The following is a 20,054-nucleotide window of genomic DNA, read 5'->3' as shown; positions in this document are numbered from 1 at the left end:
AGTCCAATCAAATAGCGGACAAATTGAGCAGAGCTATCCTCATGCCTCACGAAAGTGGTCTCTGAAAGACTCTGTTGTGAGAGAGATTTTTCTCAAGTGAGGTCAGCCTTGCTGCGATCTTTTTGCTACTCCCCAAAACAGCAAGTGCAGACATTATTTCACCCTATTCCCTTTACCAGGCCAACCCAGCAGAGACGCTCTAGTCCAAGTTTGGCCCCGGGACTTCTGTATGCATTTCCTCCCTTCCCACTAATCTCTCAAGTGATACAGAAAGCTATCGCTCAGAAGGCCTCGTTGATCCTCATTGCTCCTTACTGGCCTCGACAGGTGTGGTTCCCCTTTCTACATCAATTTCTGCTGGAGCGACCTTGGCATCTGGACCTAGTTCCAGACCTTTTGATCCATCAATCGGGTCAGTTACATCGCCCTCCCTCTCTGAACCTCACTGCTTGGTTCCTCCAGTTCCAACCTTAGCCAGGCTTCCTCAATTATCTCACTCTGTTCGAGATATTTTGATAGCTTCCATAAATCTTCCACTAGGAAGATTTACTTGAGTAAGTGGAACGCTTCACATTTTGGGCTCAAGGAAGGGACATAGATCCTTTCACTGCTTCCATCCAAATAGTCCTTGATTTTCTAGCTGAACTCTTCCATGCAGGTTCATCCCTTCTACTCTTAAAGTTCAATTGGCAGCTATCTCTAACTTTCATGTGGGTATTTCTGAGTCTGCCTTAATGTCCCACAAGCTTTGCAAAGCCTTTTTGAAAGGAGTTTTTCTTCTCAGACCTCCTATAAGAAATCCTCCTTCTCCTTGGGACCTAAATTTAGTTCTTACTTCTTTGATTCTACCCCTTCGAACCTGCAGCATCCTGTTCTTTAAAATTGCTATCATGGAAGACTCTCTTTCTGGTAGCTATTACTTCAGCTAGAAGAGTCTCAGAACTTCATGCACTCAGCTGTCGACCTCCTTATCTATTGTTCCATAAGGACAGGGTATCCTTACGAACCAACCCGTCCTTTTTACCTAAGGTAGTCTCAACGTCAAATCTAAATCAAAGCATTGACCTCCTGTCTTTTTCCAGAATATTCCAATAGGTCTGAATAAAAATTACACTGGCTAGATGTTCATCGTCAGTTGAGGTACTTTTTGGATAGAACAAAACAATTCAGAAAATCTGATCAACTGTTTGTCTCCTATGCAGAAGGCAGAAAGGGACTTTCAGTTTCAAAGGTATCATTATCTAGATGGCTTACATCTCTGATTACCCTTGTTTATGAGATTAGACACCAAAAGCTGCATAATAAACCTAAGGCCCATTCTACAAGAGCTTTGGCTACTTCCTTAGCCTTCCAAGACAGACTGCCTATTGACACCATTTGTGCAGCGGCTACTTGGGCTACTCCTCACACTTTCATTTCTCATTATAAGTTGGATTTAGCTTCTAGGCATAGAGCTAACTTTGGTTCCACTGTTCTCAGGAGTCTGTTCCGTTAGGCCACCGGGACAAGGTGCTAGGACGGTCCCATCCAGCAAGAATGAAGTAGATAGACAACTTAACATATAGAAGTTATGTTCTTACCATAACGTTCCATGTTAGTTGTCTTCTTCTCGCCTTCTTCTTGCGTCCCACCCTCCTTCCCCCTGGCCTGAACAGACCTAGAAGAGTTGTGATTGTGACCTCTCTTTCTACCACCTCTTTCTTAGACATATGCTGCTTGCATATCTCCTGAATCAGGATGTAGGTCACCCTTCTTTCTCCCTGTTGTTAGAGGTGGACTCTGTTTAGAGTTATTCTGTAACTATTATAAGCTGGGGTTAGCTTACAAACGAGATCTGAGGTAACTCTCGCCTAGCATTGTGGGATATAAGGGGAGCCTCGAGCCGGTGGAACCAACTCTCGAGCTTTTAGAGTGGCCGAGTCGGAGCCGAGGTCGGCTCCGAACCCATCCAGCAAGAAGAAGGCGAGAAGAAGACAACTAACATGGAACGTTATGGTAAGAACATAACTTCTATTTTTCCCGCCTTCCTCGACTAGTTTAGACCAGTTTGCAGGCATTGCTGTATTCTGGGCTGTGGTGTAGTTCCTGTGTTGTCCATTACCTTACTTGGATAGAAGGAAGCTTCTTTGCTCACCAGTGGGAGTGGGGAGCCTTGAGCAGCCTACCTGTCCTTGGGGGAAGTGACCTCAGCACAAGAAGCTGTAGTAATTGGTTGTTTGGGACCATTTCTAGCTCTTTTGTAGTTCACTGTTTAAAATCCTCTGCTTTTTTTCTGGCTATACTGCTCAGACAAGCTCCACGTGGGTTTACAGACTGGTCCTAGCAGCAGGGAACTCAGAAAAGTGACTACCTTCTGGATTTAAGTATCTTTGCTTTTTTTCACTTGAAATAGCTTCTGTAGCTTACCTTGAACTAGCCTGAACTGTTTTTTAACTGATTGCTGCATTATTTTAAAATCTGCACTTAAAGTTACATTTAGTAGAATTTGATCTAAAGTTTGCTTGTTTGTTTGTTTAATTTAACTGTGGAGGCTGCCCACTAAAATGTGCTAGCCTGTGTAACTAATTTATCACTGTTTCTGCATTTTCTGTGTTTCTACCAAAAAAAACAAAAACATAATCCTTGTTTTCCTGCCTTCCTCGACTAGTTTAGACCAGTTTACAGGCATTGCTGTATTCTGGGCTGTGGTGTAGTTCCTGTGCTGTCCATTACCTTACTTGGATAGAAGGAAGTTTCTTTGCTCACCAGTGGGAGTGGGGAGCCTTGAGCAGCCTACCTGTCCTTGGGGGAAGTGACCTCAGCACAAGAAGCTGTAGTAATTGGTTGTTTGGGACCATTTCTAGCTCTTTTGTAGTTCACTGGTTAAAATCCGTGTTTGCACAGCTTTGCGCGGTCGTGCGCATAAGCAGCGCCGGTTAAACAAGGTTAAACTTTTTCTGGCTCCGCCAAGTCTGCTCTTCAAATTTTCCCTTAAGGAAGCTCTACTCTTAGTATAACCAAACTACTCACTGTATTATAAGCCTAGTACTTGTTCTCAATACTTCTCTACTAAGTAAGCACTCTTATACTAAGTAAAGCACTACATCTACTTAACACCCCAGTGAATATCCACCTCCCTTAAAGGTATACCACTCCCTTATACTGTTCTAGCATGTCGAGTGGTAGATTACTGGCGTCGTCTCCAGTTCAGCTGGTCAATCTGGGCATCTTGAGACAATGCTACAATTGTCTCATGTACACAGACAACCCTCTCCTCCTCCCAACAAACACAAATACATGTGAGAGATGCAACTATATAGCCAAACTGGAGGCTGAACTCTCTCAACTCAGGGCTGGCATGACCAGACAGGAGGAGATGGCAACCACACACACAACAATCCCAGTCCCACATAGACCTACCACAACCGCAAACCAAACACATAAAAACAAAGACATACTCGGAGGCTCTAATAAAAAACTTACCAAAACAACAGAGGCTCCCAAAGCAGACATCCAAAAATCCACCACCTCAAAACAAAACACATGCAACACATACTTCAATAAATCAGTGTGTCGACCAATCGCAGCCCTTAAGGCCAAACACCTTGCCTGATACACTAGTAATAGGTGACTCCATAGTCAGACACACTGATGTCCCACTGACCAGGCTGAACAAGGAGAAGGTGACTGTGAGCTGTCTTTCGGGAGCTAGGATCCGCCACATAAAACACGCACTCAGGTCATTCCAAAGCAAGTACAAATATGACTCCGTCATTGTCCATGCTGGTGTGAATGACCTGAGACGTACCTCCCTGGACTACATGAAAAGAGACATAGAGGAGCTCTCCGATTATGTAGCCCAGGCTGGTATGACCCTGACCCTGAGCAGCATCTTGCCCTCACCAAGAATGATGCCACAATACAAAGACAAGATGATCAGCTTTAACAATTGGCTCAAGTACTGGTGTCATTCTAAGGGGATCCAATGTCTGTCTGCCTGGGATGATGTGTTGGACAAGCCACGCTGCTTCGCAAGGGATGGCTTACACCTGTCACCACTGGGCTTCCGGATATTGGCTAAGGCTCTTGCCACTCCCATAGTGCCTTTTTTAGGCAAGGCTCAAAAGACAAACCCACCTCCTTAGAAAACATAAATGGAAAAAAACTAAGGGTAATGCTGCTCAACGCCAGAAGTCTAAATCTCAAGATGCAGGTACTTGATGTATTCCTCAGCATGGAGAACATCGATGTCTGTGCAGTAACTGAAACCTGGTTCAAGGCTCCTGAGAGCACTCCAGCGCTACCAGGCTATACCTCGTATCATGCTTTTCGGCCCCAAAACCCGGGCCGAACCACAAAGGGAGAGGGAGTGTCCATATTCATAAAGGACACCCACACTTCCAGGTTAGTAGCAACACATGAAGCATCAGAGACCATACAGGTGCAACTAACCATAGGCAAAACTGCTATACAACTGGTAGCATGTTACAGACCACCCTCCCAATCTCAAGTACCCCACTCAGCCTTCCTGAAGACAATGGAGGATATGAATGTATCACAAAATACCATCATACTGGGAGACTTCAACTACCCAAACATAGATTAGGTACATTATTCTAGCCCTAATACCCTAGCCCAAAGGTTCCTGGAATTCATAAATTCAAATGCACTGGAACAACTAGTCACTTCTCCCACTAGGGGAGATAATATACTAGACCTGATCATTACAAACATGGGGACAAAATGCTCCACACCGGAAGTATACCCCTCACTAGTGAGATCTGACCACAAACTAATCACCCTGGATATACATATCCCACCTCCACCCCCAGCACAAAAGACCACAGTGAAAAACTTCTCAAAAGCAGACTTCACTCTTCTTAAGACTGAGATGGTATCCTTTAAGCCCACTGTGCCAGTGGATACCACATCCCACAATGCCGAATCCTTCACAAATGCTTTCTATGGGCATATCCAAGAATGCATGGATCATGCAATCCCAAACAAATCCAAGTCCCTCTCCACCAAATGTAAGCGTCCTGTCTGGTGGACCTCAGCCATAAACAAATTGTATAACAAAAGAAGGAAGCTACTGCACGTCAGAGTGAAATCCCATGAAGGGAAGACATCTCTGATCAACATTAGCAGAAAACTACATTCTCTCATAAAAACGTCCAAGGCAAACTTTGAGAGAAAAATCGCTAAGGACACTAAAGATAACCACAAAGCCTTCTTCAGCTATGTTAGAAACCTGGGCGGAAATCCTCAGATATGCTCAGAGTTGGTTCACAACAACAAAAAATACACTGAACCCACAGATATTGCTAACATTCTGGCTGACAGGTTCAGTGCAAATTTCTCGCCTCCTTCACCCCCAAAAGAAAAAATACTTATCCCAGCTGAATGTAATCTCCCTGTCATCTCAGATGTCCAAGTGAGAACCCCCCTAAACAAAGCAGAAAACACAGCATCAATGGGACCTGACGGTATCCCGGGGTGCGTGTTACGTGAACTCCAAGAGGAGCTAAACCCACACATAAAAATGCTATTTAACCTTAGCCTTACTTCAGGATATGTACCTGAACACTGGCGTACAGCAACAGTGGTCCCACTCCACAAGGGGGGGTGCCTCTACAGACCCTGGAAACTACCACCCCATAAGCTTAACTAGCCTGTTCTGCAAAGCTATGGAAAGAATCATTATGGAACTCATAAACAGAGACATAGGGGACCTACAGACACTTGACCCCACCCAGTTCGGCTTTGTAAAGGGCAGATCCTGCCTTTTAAACCTGGTTGACTTTTTCGAAACAGTCACTAGAGCCATTGATGAGGGCAAAGCAGTCCATACAGCATACCTGGACTTGGCTAAGGCCTTCGACACAATACCCCACTCAGGCATCATAGATAAGCTAAACAGCTTAAAAGTAAACCCTTATGTCACTAGATTGGTTGCAAACTGGCTAAAGGACAGAACCCATAAAGTTAAAATCGCTGGAGCAATGTCAGACTCAAAGCCAGTCACAGGTGGTGTCCCATAGGGATCTGTCCTGGGACCCCTCTTGTTCGGCATTTATTTCTCAGATGTTAAAGCAAACATGGGAGGGCTGTGGCTCACAAAGTTCGCAGATGACTGCAAACTAGGCGCCATAGTCGATACACCAGCAGACACACACATCCTACAAAAAGGCCTCACTGAAACGGACAACTGGTACCGTAGTCACGGCCTTAAACTAAATGCCAAAAAATGTATAGTCATCCCTTTTGGAAAAAACAAAGTACCCACAATTTATCACATAGACAGCAACCCACTGAGTACGGAAAAAGTAATCAGAGACCTAGGGACCCAAGTAGACAGCGACCTCTCATTTGACACCCACGTTGCCAAAGTGGTTAGAAAAACATTCTACCTTGCACACCTCATCATGAAGGGATTCACATCCAGATCCAAGGATCTCATTGTACCCCTATATTCCTCCCTCATCAGACCCATGATTGAGTACAATGCCCCATTTGGTATGTACCTCACCCAGCACTTGCAACAGCTGGAGAGACAACAAAAGTACCTCACCAAAAGGATCAAGGGTCTCAAACATATGTCTTATTCTGCCAGACTGAAGAAACTTCAGCTCTATTCAGTAGCATACCGCCTGCTCAGAGGTGATCTCTGCCTGACGTACAAGGCCATGTCCAATTAGGATCTGATGGATATGCTCCACCTCAAAAAATCCAAATCCATCAGGACCACAAGAGCTAAAGACTTAAACCTCGGCACAAGTATGAATAGGACATGCTGGAGGGATAGATTCATAACCTAGAGGCTTCCCATGCTTTGGAACAGGATCCCAGTTCGTATTAGGCAAAGCCCCTCACTGACTCTCTTCAAGAGAAATCTTGATGAGTGGATGGGAGATCGTAAGTTTACCCCAGGGGTCACATCTGTGTCACTGCTAGACAGGGGCACAGTAAACTAATTCTATTATATAAAGGGACCTTCACTGTGTCACTACTAGACAGAGGCACAGTATTCTAGATTTATTCTGTACATTTTTGTACCATTTCATGGGGTGGCAAAAGCCACATCACTATGGCTAGGCTTACAAATGCCCCAGGGCAGATAGCCTAGTACTATACTATGAAACTTCTTTTTTCAAATATCTTAGGTTCTTGGGTTCATAGATTAGTAGTAGGCTAACTGGCCTTGTAGGCCATTTTACCCCATGTGAGAATCAAACCCTGCACCTTGTGTCTGTAAGGTAAACCAACCTTAAAGACACAAGGTTCTAAGCAGAAACCAGACTTGCAAGTAGTATCTGATATGGAAAATTCATGAACTACAGAAGGTGCAACATTTTAGTTATAATGCTTTTGTACAGTTGATCTTTACTTTCTTCAAAATCTGTTGTGTTTTCTTTGTAGGTGCTTGACTAAAGGACAAAATGCTGTAGTTGAACTGCAGACCCAGAGACCTGTCGCACTTGAACTCTACAAAGATTTTAAAGAGCTAGGACGTTTTATGTTACGATATGCTGGTTCCACTATAAGTGCTGGAGTTGTCACAGAGGTAACAGTGCTTTTGCTGTGAATTTATGTTTTGGTGAGCTTTTTTCCTGACTTGAAAAGAGACCTTTTCTTACTAGGGTTTTTCCTATTTATGTCATATTTATTTTTCAAATTATCCCATAAATCGATACCAAATGAACCTAAGAAACTGTTACTTGAAGTGGCAAGCAACAGGACAGCACAGTAGTGCCTTCAATATTTTCAGTTTACTTATATGTTTCAAAAACATTGCAGCTAGATTTTGTACCCTTTTCTTATTTTATTTTGTATTTGTTTAGTGTTACTATTTAGATATAATTTTATACCTCGTTAAAAAGAGATCCGGTATCCTTTGTCCTGTGGTGTTGGTTTGGAAAAGCCACAGTCTACTCCTCAACTGAATGTCCAGTTATTAGGTATTCTCAGTTGTAGAAGTACTGCTAGTGAACTGAAACCTATTAAACTACCAACAAAAAAACCCAGGCAGAAATGCCCATCCACTGAGCTCCTCTTTGATCAATCCTGAAAAGCCCTCCTTAGTGATAGCAGTCTTCACTCTAGCATTATGGACAGTGGGACCACCCTTGTTTCTCCTGCCAACCTTGTTGACTTGGGTCTCTTGGGGCCGTGTAGCAGTTGGCTCATGTACACCGACAGCCCTCTTCTAATAACTAGTACAGAGTGTGAGAGATGTAGCTACACCAAGAATCTTGAATCCATGCTCTGTCACACACAAAACAGTAACACGGAAGAGATTGTCAACCCACCCACCACTACACATAGTACCACTACTCATACACATAGTACGCATCTAACACAAAAATCAGCATACAACTAACACAGTTCCCACAACATCCATGACACACAGCAAGACCAGTGTTTCACTTATCAAGCCCATAAGGCGTGTCACTCAAAAAACAAATTTTCTACTTATTGGAGACACATGGATGTCCCACTCACCAGCTTGGACAAGGAGAAAGTCACAGTCAGCTGTGTGTCCGGTGCCGGGATTCGTCAGATTACACATGCACTCAGGTCTTTCAGCAACAAGTACCATTATGACTCTGTTATAGTTCATGTTGGAGTGAATAACCTGAGATGTACCTCACTGCACTACATGAAGAGAGACATGATTGAGCTCTGAGTATGTGTCCCAGGCCGGTATGTCCCTAGCCTTGAACAGCATACTACTCTCACCTAGAATGATGCCACAGTATAAACAAAAAATGATTGATTTCAATAATTGGCTTAGTTTTTGGTGTCATTCAAAGGGGATCCAGTTTCTGTTAGCCTGGGAAGCCATGGTCAACAAACCTTACTGCTTTGCCAGAGATTGTTTGCACCTGGCACCTCTAGGCTTTCAGCTGGTGGCAAAGGCTCTTGCCTCCCCCATAGTGCCTTTTTTAGACAAAGTCTCAAAAACAAACTTTACCAGTGTGAAATTTGTCATTTATAACAAAATAATGCTCATGTTGCTAAATTCACCTCCCGTTTATTTAGACTGGACAACTCCATGGAAGTTCAGGTTATGGTAGGTAAGACCCCCATTCAAGTCATAGCCAGTTATAGATCCCCCTGCATGGGACATGACACACATGAAGCCTACTTGACCAAACTGGAGACAATCCAAATATTACCGAACACTCTGGTTATGGGGGATTTCCATAATCTCACCATCAAGTGGGAAACGTACTCTAGCCCCAACTCACTAGTGGAAAAGTTCCTTGACTTTGTTAATTCAAATGCCCTGGAACAAATTGTTCATACCCTGACAAGAGGAATAAACATACTAGATCTGGTCCTTACTAACATGTCAAACAGATGCACTAACGCAAATGTCAGACCCTTATTAAATCTAACCACAAGTCAGTCGCCTTCGAGCTGACACACCAGAACTCACATTGGGTGAAATCAGACTAAAAAAACTTCACCAAGCCAGACTATACCCTCCAAGGTGAAGGTATAAATGCTGGAAGTGGCAACTACACTGAAGCTTGCACTACAGCCCTGTAGAATCACTTACATAAGTGTATATACTCGTCTGTATCAGAAATATTCAAAGCCAGAGTCCCAGGTAAAAGCAAGCCACCATGGTGGACATCCAGCATTACCAAACTTTGCAAAACGTTGCTGTCCAAGAAAACAAAGGCGAGACCCCAACAATGGAAAAGCACCCTCTTCAGCCTCAATAGGCAAATAAGACAACTTGTCAAATCCTCTAAGGACTTCTTTGAGAAAAATATAGCAGGCACATCCAAGGATAACCATAAGGCCTTTTACAGCTAAGTGCATAGCCTAAAAGGTAAGGCCCAAACATGTGCAGAACTAGTGACCAATGGTATCCACACACACTGACCCCACAGAGATAGCAAACCTACCAGTGGATAGGTTTGGTGAAAATTTCACTCCGTTATCCCTTCCAAACCTATCACAAACCTTCCCCTAACCCCCCACCCCACTTATCTGAAGAACAGGTCATCAAAGCCTTGTCCAAAGCAAAAAACACAGCCTCTGTGGGATCAGATGGCATCCCAGGTTGTCTTCGAAGCAGGCTAAAACATGAATTAGCATCACCATTAAGTACCCTTTTCAATCATAGTCTAACAAAGTTCCTGCAGAATGGAGAACAGCAACAGTTATTCCCCTCCGCAGAGGTGGCCTAGCAACGGACCCAGGGAATTACAGACCCATAAGCCTGACCACCCCAATCTGTAAGGCCATGGAACATTTCATTATGGACCTCATAAATAAAGACATAGGTGACCTCCAAACCATGGATCTTACCCAATTCGGCTTTGTCAAAGGCAGATCCTGCCTGTTAAATCTGATGGATTTCTTCTGAAAATGTGACCAGGGCCATTGGCATGGGCAAAGACTTGACTTGGCAAAGGCTTTCGACAGAATCCCATAAACAAGCATTACCGATAAACTTAGCAAACTAAATGTAAACCCCTTTGTTGTAAGATGGCTTGCCAACTAGCTCACAAACTGGACGCACACTATCAAAGCGGTGACTCCACATCAACCAGCATGTTACCAGCGGGGTGCCACAGGGGTCAGTGCTAGGTCCCCTACTGTCTGGTATATACTTCTTAGAAGTTCAGGTCAAAACTAAGAGGTTGTGGCTGACCAAGTTTGCAGACGACTGCAAAGTGGGTGCAATTATTGAATTCTCAAATGATGTCAGTATACTCCAGGAGGGTGTTATACAAACCAACAACTGGTCTCTTAGTCACAGTGTCAAACTGAATGCAAAGAAATGCATCCTCATTCCCTTCTACACAATGTCCCTTTACATTTTCAAATCAGCAATACCCCAAGTACCTTAAAATTGTTAAGGGACCTGGGATCACAAGTTGATTGTGACCTTAACTTCGACCACCATGTGTCAACTGTAGAAAGGAAGTCTTTTTGCGTAGCACACTTGATTAGTAAAAACATCTCCTTGAGAGCAAAAGAGGTTATAACCCCTCTGTACTCGGCACTAATCCAGCCCATAATTGAGTATAACACTTCATTTGGCATGTATCGTACAAAGCATCTCGCAGCAGTTGGAGAGACCTTAGAGGTTTCTAAGAAGATCAAGGATTCCAGCACATGCTGAACACAGATTGACTAAAGTCCCTGTCACTGTGCTGTGTATCATATAGATTTCTTAGGAGAGACTTATGCCTGGCTTACATAGCAATCTCACACCCAAACCTAATGAACTTGCTGCAAATCCGTAAATCAAATGGGGCTAGGGCTATCCATTTCAGGGACTTAAATATGGACTGCGATTTAAATAGGGCATGCTGGAGGGACAGATTTATCTCCCAGCAACTGCAACATCTTTGGAATAGGCTACCTATTCATGTGAAACAGAGCACCTCTATGACACTCTTCTAGAGCATCCTGGACAAGTGGATGGGGCACTGTAAATTCTTACCTGGAATAATGCTCACAACCCTCCTGGACATGGGCAACCATTACTAAATGCAGTCTTTGGTATTAACTAACATTTCTATGGTATTACTTTGGGATGAAATGGCTAGGCCTAAAATGACCTCCAGGTCAATATCCTAGTAATTTCCTGTGATCCTATTCAGTATTGCAGCAGCTGGTACCTTTTGTTATGTTTTTTCTTGGAAATTCTTCCATGGCAGTGCATCTAAACACAAACCGATAGTTGGGAAACCCTCAAAACCATAATCGCCTTTTTCAAGTTAACCAGGGAGTTGCTGTAACTTGAGGTTCCCTTTTCTTCTTCAGTGGTCATTGTAGTTAGCTTTCAGCTTAGCAAGGTCCATTAATCATTTGACGACCATAAAAGTATTAGAGCTCTCATCTTGTTGGTTTACCCTGCCAAACACGGATGAAGTTATTTTTTGTGTATTTAACTTTTCTGGACAGGACTTTGTGTCTAGATTCATAAAGACTTTTTTGTCACTTATTCAAAATAGCAAACTGTCAGTCTTGGCACTGTAGATGTTTATACTATTGGCAGTGCTTCAGCTATTATCAGTCAGTTCTACATCTTGAATTCTTTGTAGCTAACATTGACTGGAATCAGCCCTAGGTTGTGCAAACAATCTCTAGCCTCATCATCATCTACAGTGTCAGCAATGTAGCTAGGATTTTTGGAATTGTACCCCATATTCCAGGTTGTTGGTAATCACCCATCAAGAGTAACTTAAATGGGCTTTCCAAGATGGCTGCACACAAATTAACAGCTTAATTTAAGCACCCCCAGTGTGGAAAAAGAAACCAAAAGAAAAGAGCCAAGAAATCTGTCACTTTTAATAAATTCAGTTACTGGTTGTTTAAGAACACCACCTGGATGCCAAAAAGATGAAATGAAGGGAACCTGAAAGAAAATTGACTAGAAAAGGTAAAAAGAAAACAAATTGGGAAGAATCCTACACCTATTCAGCAAAAAGCAGTTAATCTTCCAGCTTTGGTGGAAAGACATGCTTTTCAGTAATCTAGGGGTAAAAATGTCAAATGTGCTCAGAGTTGATTAACATAAACAAAACACTGAAGAAGTATACAAACATAAATAACAAAAGGTTGGCAAAAATTTAAGAAGCTTTAAACAGAAATTCTGATGAGCTGATAAAACACTGGAAAAATCAGAGTTTGAAATGAAAAGGTTTGCTGAATGTGAGACTGTTCAAGATGAGATGGTTCAAAAAAGGAAAGAATTAGAAGACAGAACATGCAGAGAAAATCTGAGATTTTCTGCTGTACAAGAGAAACTAGAAGGAACTGAGTGTATTTTATGAAGACGCAAGTAAGCAACCGGACTGGTATTCCACAGCAGGAAGTGTTAATTGAAAGTGCATACCATTTGTATGCTCCAAATCTGGCCATGAGAAAGCAGTCAAGACCTGCATTAGTAGATGCAAACCTACCAGCTGAAAGAGTTCATCCTGACAAGGGTCTGTCATAAGACAAGGTATTAAAATTTGGAGACTGCAGAGTGTTTGTCGAAATGTTCACTGTATACCAGGCAGAAGAGATGCACATTTATTTCAGCAGTCAGAAAGTTTTGAGCGGCAGGTGTGAGATTCAAGTTATTGTATCCAGACCAGCTGTCTTCCGAAAATTTTTCCTGGAGGAACAGTCATTTTTTGATGTAGAGCATACTAAGGAGGAAATACAAAAGTTTGTCGAACAAAAAATGAGCCATCGAACAGAAGGAGACTTCTCATTATTCTGATAAAGCACTCAGAGAGACTTTGCCTGTGAAACCTTTTCCACTGTTTCAAAGAAAAATTCTTATGAGAGAGAAGAAAGCACATGAGTTGACTAGAAGAATCAGGAGTACCTTGGAATTGAACTAGAATCTGGAGTTAGGGAACAGAGATGAACAGGAAGATGAGCAACATAGAAATTAATAAATAAATGTGAGGTTGCAACGCATCAGTCACATATTCTGAAATATGGCTGTATAAGAAAAAGTAGAAAGAGTGGACTTTTGCTGACTTTGTTAAACTTGTGGGGAACTGGAAGGCATTTGCCTCACTTCATGTCATTAATGTTTGGAAGGACACTGAGAGGAGAAGAGGAAGGAAGAAAGTAACTGTAAAACAGTTTGTTCTTAATAGTATTTCTGTGAAACTTTTTGCAGTATAAATTGCATGTTTTATAGTAAAGCATTTTAGTTGTTCTTGTGTGTAATAAAGATACTAAAGTAAACGGATGCCTTTTTTCTTTTTCTTTTTTTTTAGTATTAAGAAATGTAAGTATTACAGTACAAAGAGAAAAAAGGCTAAACAAAAGCATGTTTAAGGTAGTAAACTGTAATCTTGGGTTGTTGAGGTGGGGAGTGGGGTTCAAAAGTACACAGATTATAATATTTGTAGAGCTGATATGATGTTCTTTGTGTTTCACTGTTGCAGTCATTGCATTTGAGTTATCTGCTTGCAGTAGCCCTCACTCGGTCTAATTATCAAAGTCTTGGGTCCTGCATCGGTTGCTGTCTCATCTTCCATGACGTCCGGTAGTCAGGGGTATAAAGCATACAGCCGGCGCCATTACATAAGTCTTTCTTGCTGTGCAGTGCCCGAAACAGAAGCAGTTCGCAAGTGCCGGTCAGCCGACTCCTGAAATTTTCGTTTTCGAGTTTCAGACCCGAAGTCGCCAAATAAAGCTAAGTACCCCATTGGGGAAACTTTTTCTTGCTCTAAACCGATGTCAGTAAAAGTCAGTAGTTGTATTTCATGTGGAAAGCAAATACCTCACAAAGGTTTTCATTCGTACTGTATTCCTTGCCTAGGCCCTGACCACGACATACCTCGCTGTCCGTTTTGTGCCTTATTTAAACAACAGACTATTTGTCGGTATATTTACGCTTCTAAATATTTTGTTCAGTTATCCAGATATGTCTTCGGTAAGCCAGCCAACTACCGACTTGCCGAAAAAATGCAAAGATAAAGACAGAGACAGGCCGCATAGGTCCAAAGCTGCCGACGACACTTCTAAGCTAGTCGCCAGTTCGCTGGTACTCAGTGAGGTGCTTTTGCAGCCCCTGATACCCGCTACTTCAGATTCACAGGCTTCTACTGAGACCCATTCACTTCAGATTCACAGGCCTCTACTGAGACCCATTCGGAGTCTGGTATGCCGCGAGATGCTTCAACTGTGAAACCTGCGGATGTCTCTACCTTGGATGGGTCGGTAGCCCCGGTGCAAGCACCAGCTTCTGAGGGTGCATTCAGGCGTACTCACTTGCATATTAAACCGACACCATCTTCCTCTTCAAGGCCTAAAACTCTAACCATGCCTAGAACACTGACGCCCAGACCACATGGTCAGGCCTCTGTGCCTAAAAAACAAATGATACGAATGGCTGAAGACCTTATTACTTTAACAAGGTGAAGTCAACCTTCCCCCTCTAAGAGAGCTAGGACTGAATTTGCTTATGATACTTCTGATCAGGATTCTGAAATTTCTGTTTCCTCTGATGACCAGGATTTACCCTTATCTACCTATGAGGATTTTGATGCAGAGGACTCTATTCCCAATGCTCCCCCCCCCAGAGGAATTCTCTTTTGGTGAAACCTGGCATACTCTTAGGGAGCATTTTCGCTGGGAAAGCCAGGATTACTCTGATTCTAAAAAGAGGCTTAGGGATTTCTTACTCCTGCCCCAACACAGGCCTTTAGCTATCCCTCCTGTACTAGACATTGTTGATGATGCCTTTTCAGAATCTAGCTTGGCCCCTGACTCTTTACTTCCTGCTCCCAGTAAACCTGATAGATATTACAGGGTTCCTGACTCTCACAAGTTTCTTTTTAAAAATCCTACTGCAGGTCCTGAGACCATTTCACAGGGACCCAAGGGCATTAAGGCTACTACTGCCAAAAATCCTACCCCCTTCTTATAGAGATTCCATGGTGCTGGATAGATGGGCTAAGAAGGTATACACTTCTGCATCCTTGGCCATTAGGGCCTTAAACTGCCAGTTTCATATGTTAAAGTATCAACAGCATATTATTGGATTGCTTAAACAGAAAATTATGTTGATTCCTGTCTGTGCTGAAAATAAGGATTTACGGGATTTAATGCATTCTACTGAACAAGTTGGAAAACATACTTTGCAATGTGGTTTTGATTCACTAGAGGCATCTTGCAGGACTGCTGTAACTGGGTCTGTACTTAGAAGGCATGCTTGGCTTAAGGAGCAATCCTTGCCAGATCATGTTAAAGCTAAATTGCTGGATGCTCCCTTAAATCAGGACCGCCTATTTGGCAACAAAGCAGAAGTACTTAAAAAGATGGAGGAAAAAGCTAAATCTATGCAAACTGTTTTTCCTACAAGTACAGCCTCCAAGATTTAGTAGGTATTGGCCCTCTAAGAATTGGTCCTTTCCTGCCTCATCCAGGCCTTTTCAGTCCAAACCCAGAACCAGTAGAGCACCCAGGCTTCAGCCCCAGGGTACGCACAGGACTAAGTAGTGTGGGGCTCCCACTTCCAAATCGGGGAGTAGTAAGACTCCCCCCTATGGTAAGCTGTCTCAGTGACTTAACTTTAAAACTTCCAAGCACTTCTCAACTGACTGCCCTTTTAGGGGGAAAGATTGCTCTGCAGGCAAAAAACTGGGAACTCATTACCCAGGACAAATGGGTTTTAAATATAGTTTCCCAAGGTTACAGATTTCACTTCCATATGTTACCAACCCCAAACGGTTGGCAAGATCTACCTCCAAATCAGTGGGCAGAGGCTGAAAAGCAAGTACTCTCTCTTAAGCATAAGGGCTATTCAAACTGTACCAGAAGAGGAAAAGGGACAAGGTTTCTACTCAAGACATTTCCTGGTACCCAGAAAAGATAACACATGGTATCCTATCCTTGACCTTTCTGTACTAAACACCTTTTTGGTGATCCCAAAATTCAAGATGCTAACTCGTTACCAGTTGCTTCCTATGCTAGGCAAGGATACCTGGTTGGCAACACTGGATTTAAAGGAAGCCTACCTGCACAGCCCAATCAGGGAATCTTGCAGAATATACCTATGCTTCAAAGCAGGCTACATGCACTGTCAGTTCTCTGCACTGTCTTTGGCTCATCAACTCTGCCCAGGGTATTCACAAAGTGCCTAGTTCCAGTCTTTGCATTTTGCAGGCAAAGAAATATTCAAATATACCCATACCTGGACGATTGTCTAATTCAGGCATAAAGCCAGGACATACTTTTGAATCATCTGGCATTTGTACAAAAGGTACTGACTTGCCTGGGGTACACAATAGATGAAAATAAATCACATATTGTTCCCTGTCAACAAATTATATTCCTGGGAGCAAGCTTGAACACAACTTCCCAGATGGATTTCCTCACTCCAGAGAGACAAATTCATTTGACAACTTACTTCAAACTAATGGCCACAAAACCCCTGCCATCTGCAAGGCAAATACTGCAAGCCTTGGGGTTCATGGCCTCCTGCATTCTCCTAATTCCATATGCAAGACTGCATATGAGGAAACTACAATGGTATCTAAAAAGCCTACAGTGTCAACATTCTCAGGATCTAGAAGCAATGATTCCTATCATATTTTGCCTACAGTTAGAATTCCTTTGGTGTTCAGAGGCCTGCCACCAAAACAAGGGACTACCATTCATTCTACCCCCTGCCACCCAAAACCCTAACAACAGACACATCAGACTATGCATGGGGGCTCACCTGGTAGGGAAGTGCATTCAAGGCAAATGGAACTCAAGTCAAATGCACCTGCATATCAATCAAAAAGAAATGTTAGCTGTACAGAATGCTCTGACAGCCTTCAAGGACCACATTCTTCCAGGATAATTAATGATAAAGACGGACAACACCACTGTTATGTGGTACATAAACAAACAGGGGGGTACCCATTCATGCCCCCTCTGCAGACTAGCCATGGCTCTGTAGAACACAGCCTTGAGCTACCAAGTGCATCTACAGGCTCAATTCCTGCCAGGAAAACTAAATACACTGGCAGACGAACTAAGCAGAAATCTCATGGACCCACACGAGTGGAAACTGGAACCAAAGACTTTCAACATGTTGATAAACAAATGGGGGAGCCCGGATATAGACCTGTTTGCCTCCCCCCAGAACTACCAATTGGACAAATTCTGCACAAGGACTCCCCACAAACAAGCTTGGAAAGTGGATGCCCTGTCCTTCAGCTGGAAAAATCTATCAGTTTATGCCTTTCCTCCTCTGCCCCTCCTCTCCAAAGTACTACTAAAGATCAAACAGGACAAACCAAGGACAATACTGATTGCACCAGACTGGCCATGCCAACACTGGTACCCCCTCTTGCGCAGTGTGTCACTGCTGGCACCATGGCTCCTGCCTCAGACCCCTACCCTGCTGTCACAGCAGGAGGGCCAGATTCTGCATCCTCAGCTTCAAACCCTGAACCTGTCAGCCTGGTTAAATACCTAACCTGTCCATTAGCATCCCTCCGTAAACAATTGTTGGATGTCATTTTGGAGGCAAGGAAGCCTAGTACTATAAAATCTTATGCTGAAAAATGGAAAAGATTCTGTGCCTGGAACCAAACTCAAGGGATGGGCACAGCAATGCCCAATTTACCTCAGATTCTTCAGTACTTAACTGGGATGCTTCACAAGGGCCTTTCTTTTTCCTCCATCAAAATTCATGCCTCAGCCATTTCAGCTCATTACAACACAGAACCACCCTTCTTCTCTCATCCACTGCTCAACCAGATGTTTTTAGTGTTTCACTGTTGCAGACATTACATTTGGGTTATCTGCTTGCCGGTAGCCCTCAGTCGGCCTGATTAACAAAGTCTTGGGTCCTGCTTCGGTTGCTGTCCCTTCTTCCATGACGTCAGGTCATCAGGGGTATAAAGCATGCAGCCGGAGCCATTACATCAGTCTTTCTTGCCGTTCGGTGCCCGAAGCAGTAGCAGTTCGCAAGTGCCAGTCAGCTGACTCCTGAAATTTTCATTTTCGAGTTTCAGAACTGAAGTCTTCAACTAAAGCTAAGTACCCCGTTGGGGAAACTTTTTCTTGCTCCTTACCGATGTCAGTAAAAGTTAATAATTGCATTACTTGTGGAAAGCAAATACCGCATAAAGATTTTCATTCGTACTGTATTCCTTGCCTAGGCCCTAACCACGATGTACCTTGCTGTCAGTTTTGTGCTTTGTTTAATCAGCGCACTATCCGTCGTCGGTATATTTTTGCCTCTAAATATTTCTGTTCTCGGTTTAATTATCCATAAATGTCATCGGTTAGCCGTCTGACTACCGGGATTCCGAAAAAATGCAAAGATAAAGACAGACACAGGCCACCAAGGTCCAAAACTACCGACAACGCTTCTCCTAAGCCAGCTGCCAGTTCGCCAGTACACAGTGAGGCGCTTTCGCAGCCCCTGATACCCACTATGTCTGATTCGCAGGCCTCTACTGAGACCCATTCGGAGTCCAGTATGCCTCAAAATGCTTCAACTGTGGAATCCACGGATGTGTCTACCTTGGATGGGTCCGGAGCCGCTGTGCAGGCACCAGCTTCTGAGAGTGTATTCAGGCCTACAGACTTGCATATTAAACCAACACTTCCTTTTTTACTTATGCCTAAATCTCAATTCATGTCTAAAAAAACGATGCCCAGGCCACATGCTTAGGCTTCAAGGCCTAAAAAACAAATGATAAGAATGGCTGAAGATCTAATAACTCCAATCAGGGGTAGCCAACCCCCCCCCCCCCCCTAAGAGGCCTAGGACTGAAGTCGATTATAAATCTTCTGATCAGGATTCTGTTTTTTCTGACTCTTCTGATGATCTGGATTTGCCCTTACCTACTTATGAGTATTCTGATGCAGAGGACTCTATTCCCTCTGCTTCCCTTCCTGAGGATTTTTCTTTTGGGGAAACCTTACATACTGTAAGGGAGCATTTCCATTGAGAAAGTCAGGATTTTTCTGATTCAAAAAAGAGGCTTATGGATTTCCTTCTCCTACCTCATCATAGGCCTTTAGGTATTTCTCCTGTACTAGACATTGTTGATGATGCTTTCTCTGAATCTAGTTTGGCCCCTGATTCCCTGCCTCCTGCTCCCAGAAAACCTGACTGATACTACAGGGTCCCTGAGTCCCACAAGTTTCTTTTCAAAAATCGTATTGCAGATCCAGAGACTATTTCACAGGGGCCCAAGGGCATTAAGGCTTCTACTGCTAAAAATCCTACCCCTTCTGACAGAGACTCCAGGGTGCTGGATAGATGGGGTTAGAAGGTTTACACTTCTGCAATCTTGGCCTTTAGGGCTTTAAACTGCTGGTTTCATATGTTAAAATATCAACAACATGTTATTGGACTGCTTAAACAGAAAATGATGCTGATTCCTGACTGTGTGCAAAATAAAGAATTACAGGATTTAATGCATTCTGCTGAACAAGTTGGAAAACATACTTTGCAATGTGGTTTTGATTCATTAGATGCCTCTTGCAGGGCTGCTGTTACTGGGTCTGTAATCAGAAGGCATGCTTGGCTTAAGGAGCAATCTTTGCCTGATCATGTTAAAGCTAAATTGTTGGATGCTCCT

General features: G+C 43.2%; 1 protein-coding gene across 2 annotated transcripts in view; it reads left to right on the top strand.

Moving 5' to 3' along the window:
• The window catches only part of HBS1L (HBS1 like translational GTPase), a 2,781,383-nt gene that overhangs the window by 2,712,352 nt on the left and 48,977 nt on the right, over positions 1–20,054 (top strand). For both annotated transcript variants that reach the window (XM_044076292.1, XM_044076279.1), the window contains one exon: positions 7,399–7,543. In XM_044076292.1, coding sequence (XP_043932227.1) covers positions 7,399–7,543 — 145 coding nt within the window. The remainder of the gene's footprint in view (positions 1–7,398; positions 7,544–20,054) is intronic.

Source organism: Protopterus annectens, chromosome 1.part1, assembly GCF_019279795.1.
Source record: "Protopterus annectens isolate FY-2018-M chromosome 1.part1, PAN1.0, whole genome shotgun sequence".
In the NCBI taxonomy this organism is placed as follows: domain Eukaryota; kingdom Metazoa; phylum Chordata; order Ceratodontiformes; family Protopteridae; genus Protopterus; species Protopterus annectens.
The sequence above is the reverse complement of the archived record's forward strand: the minus strand, read 5'-3'. Positions and strand labels throughout refer to the sequence as shown.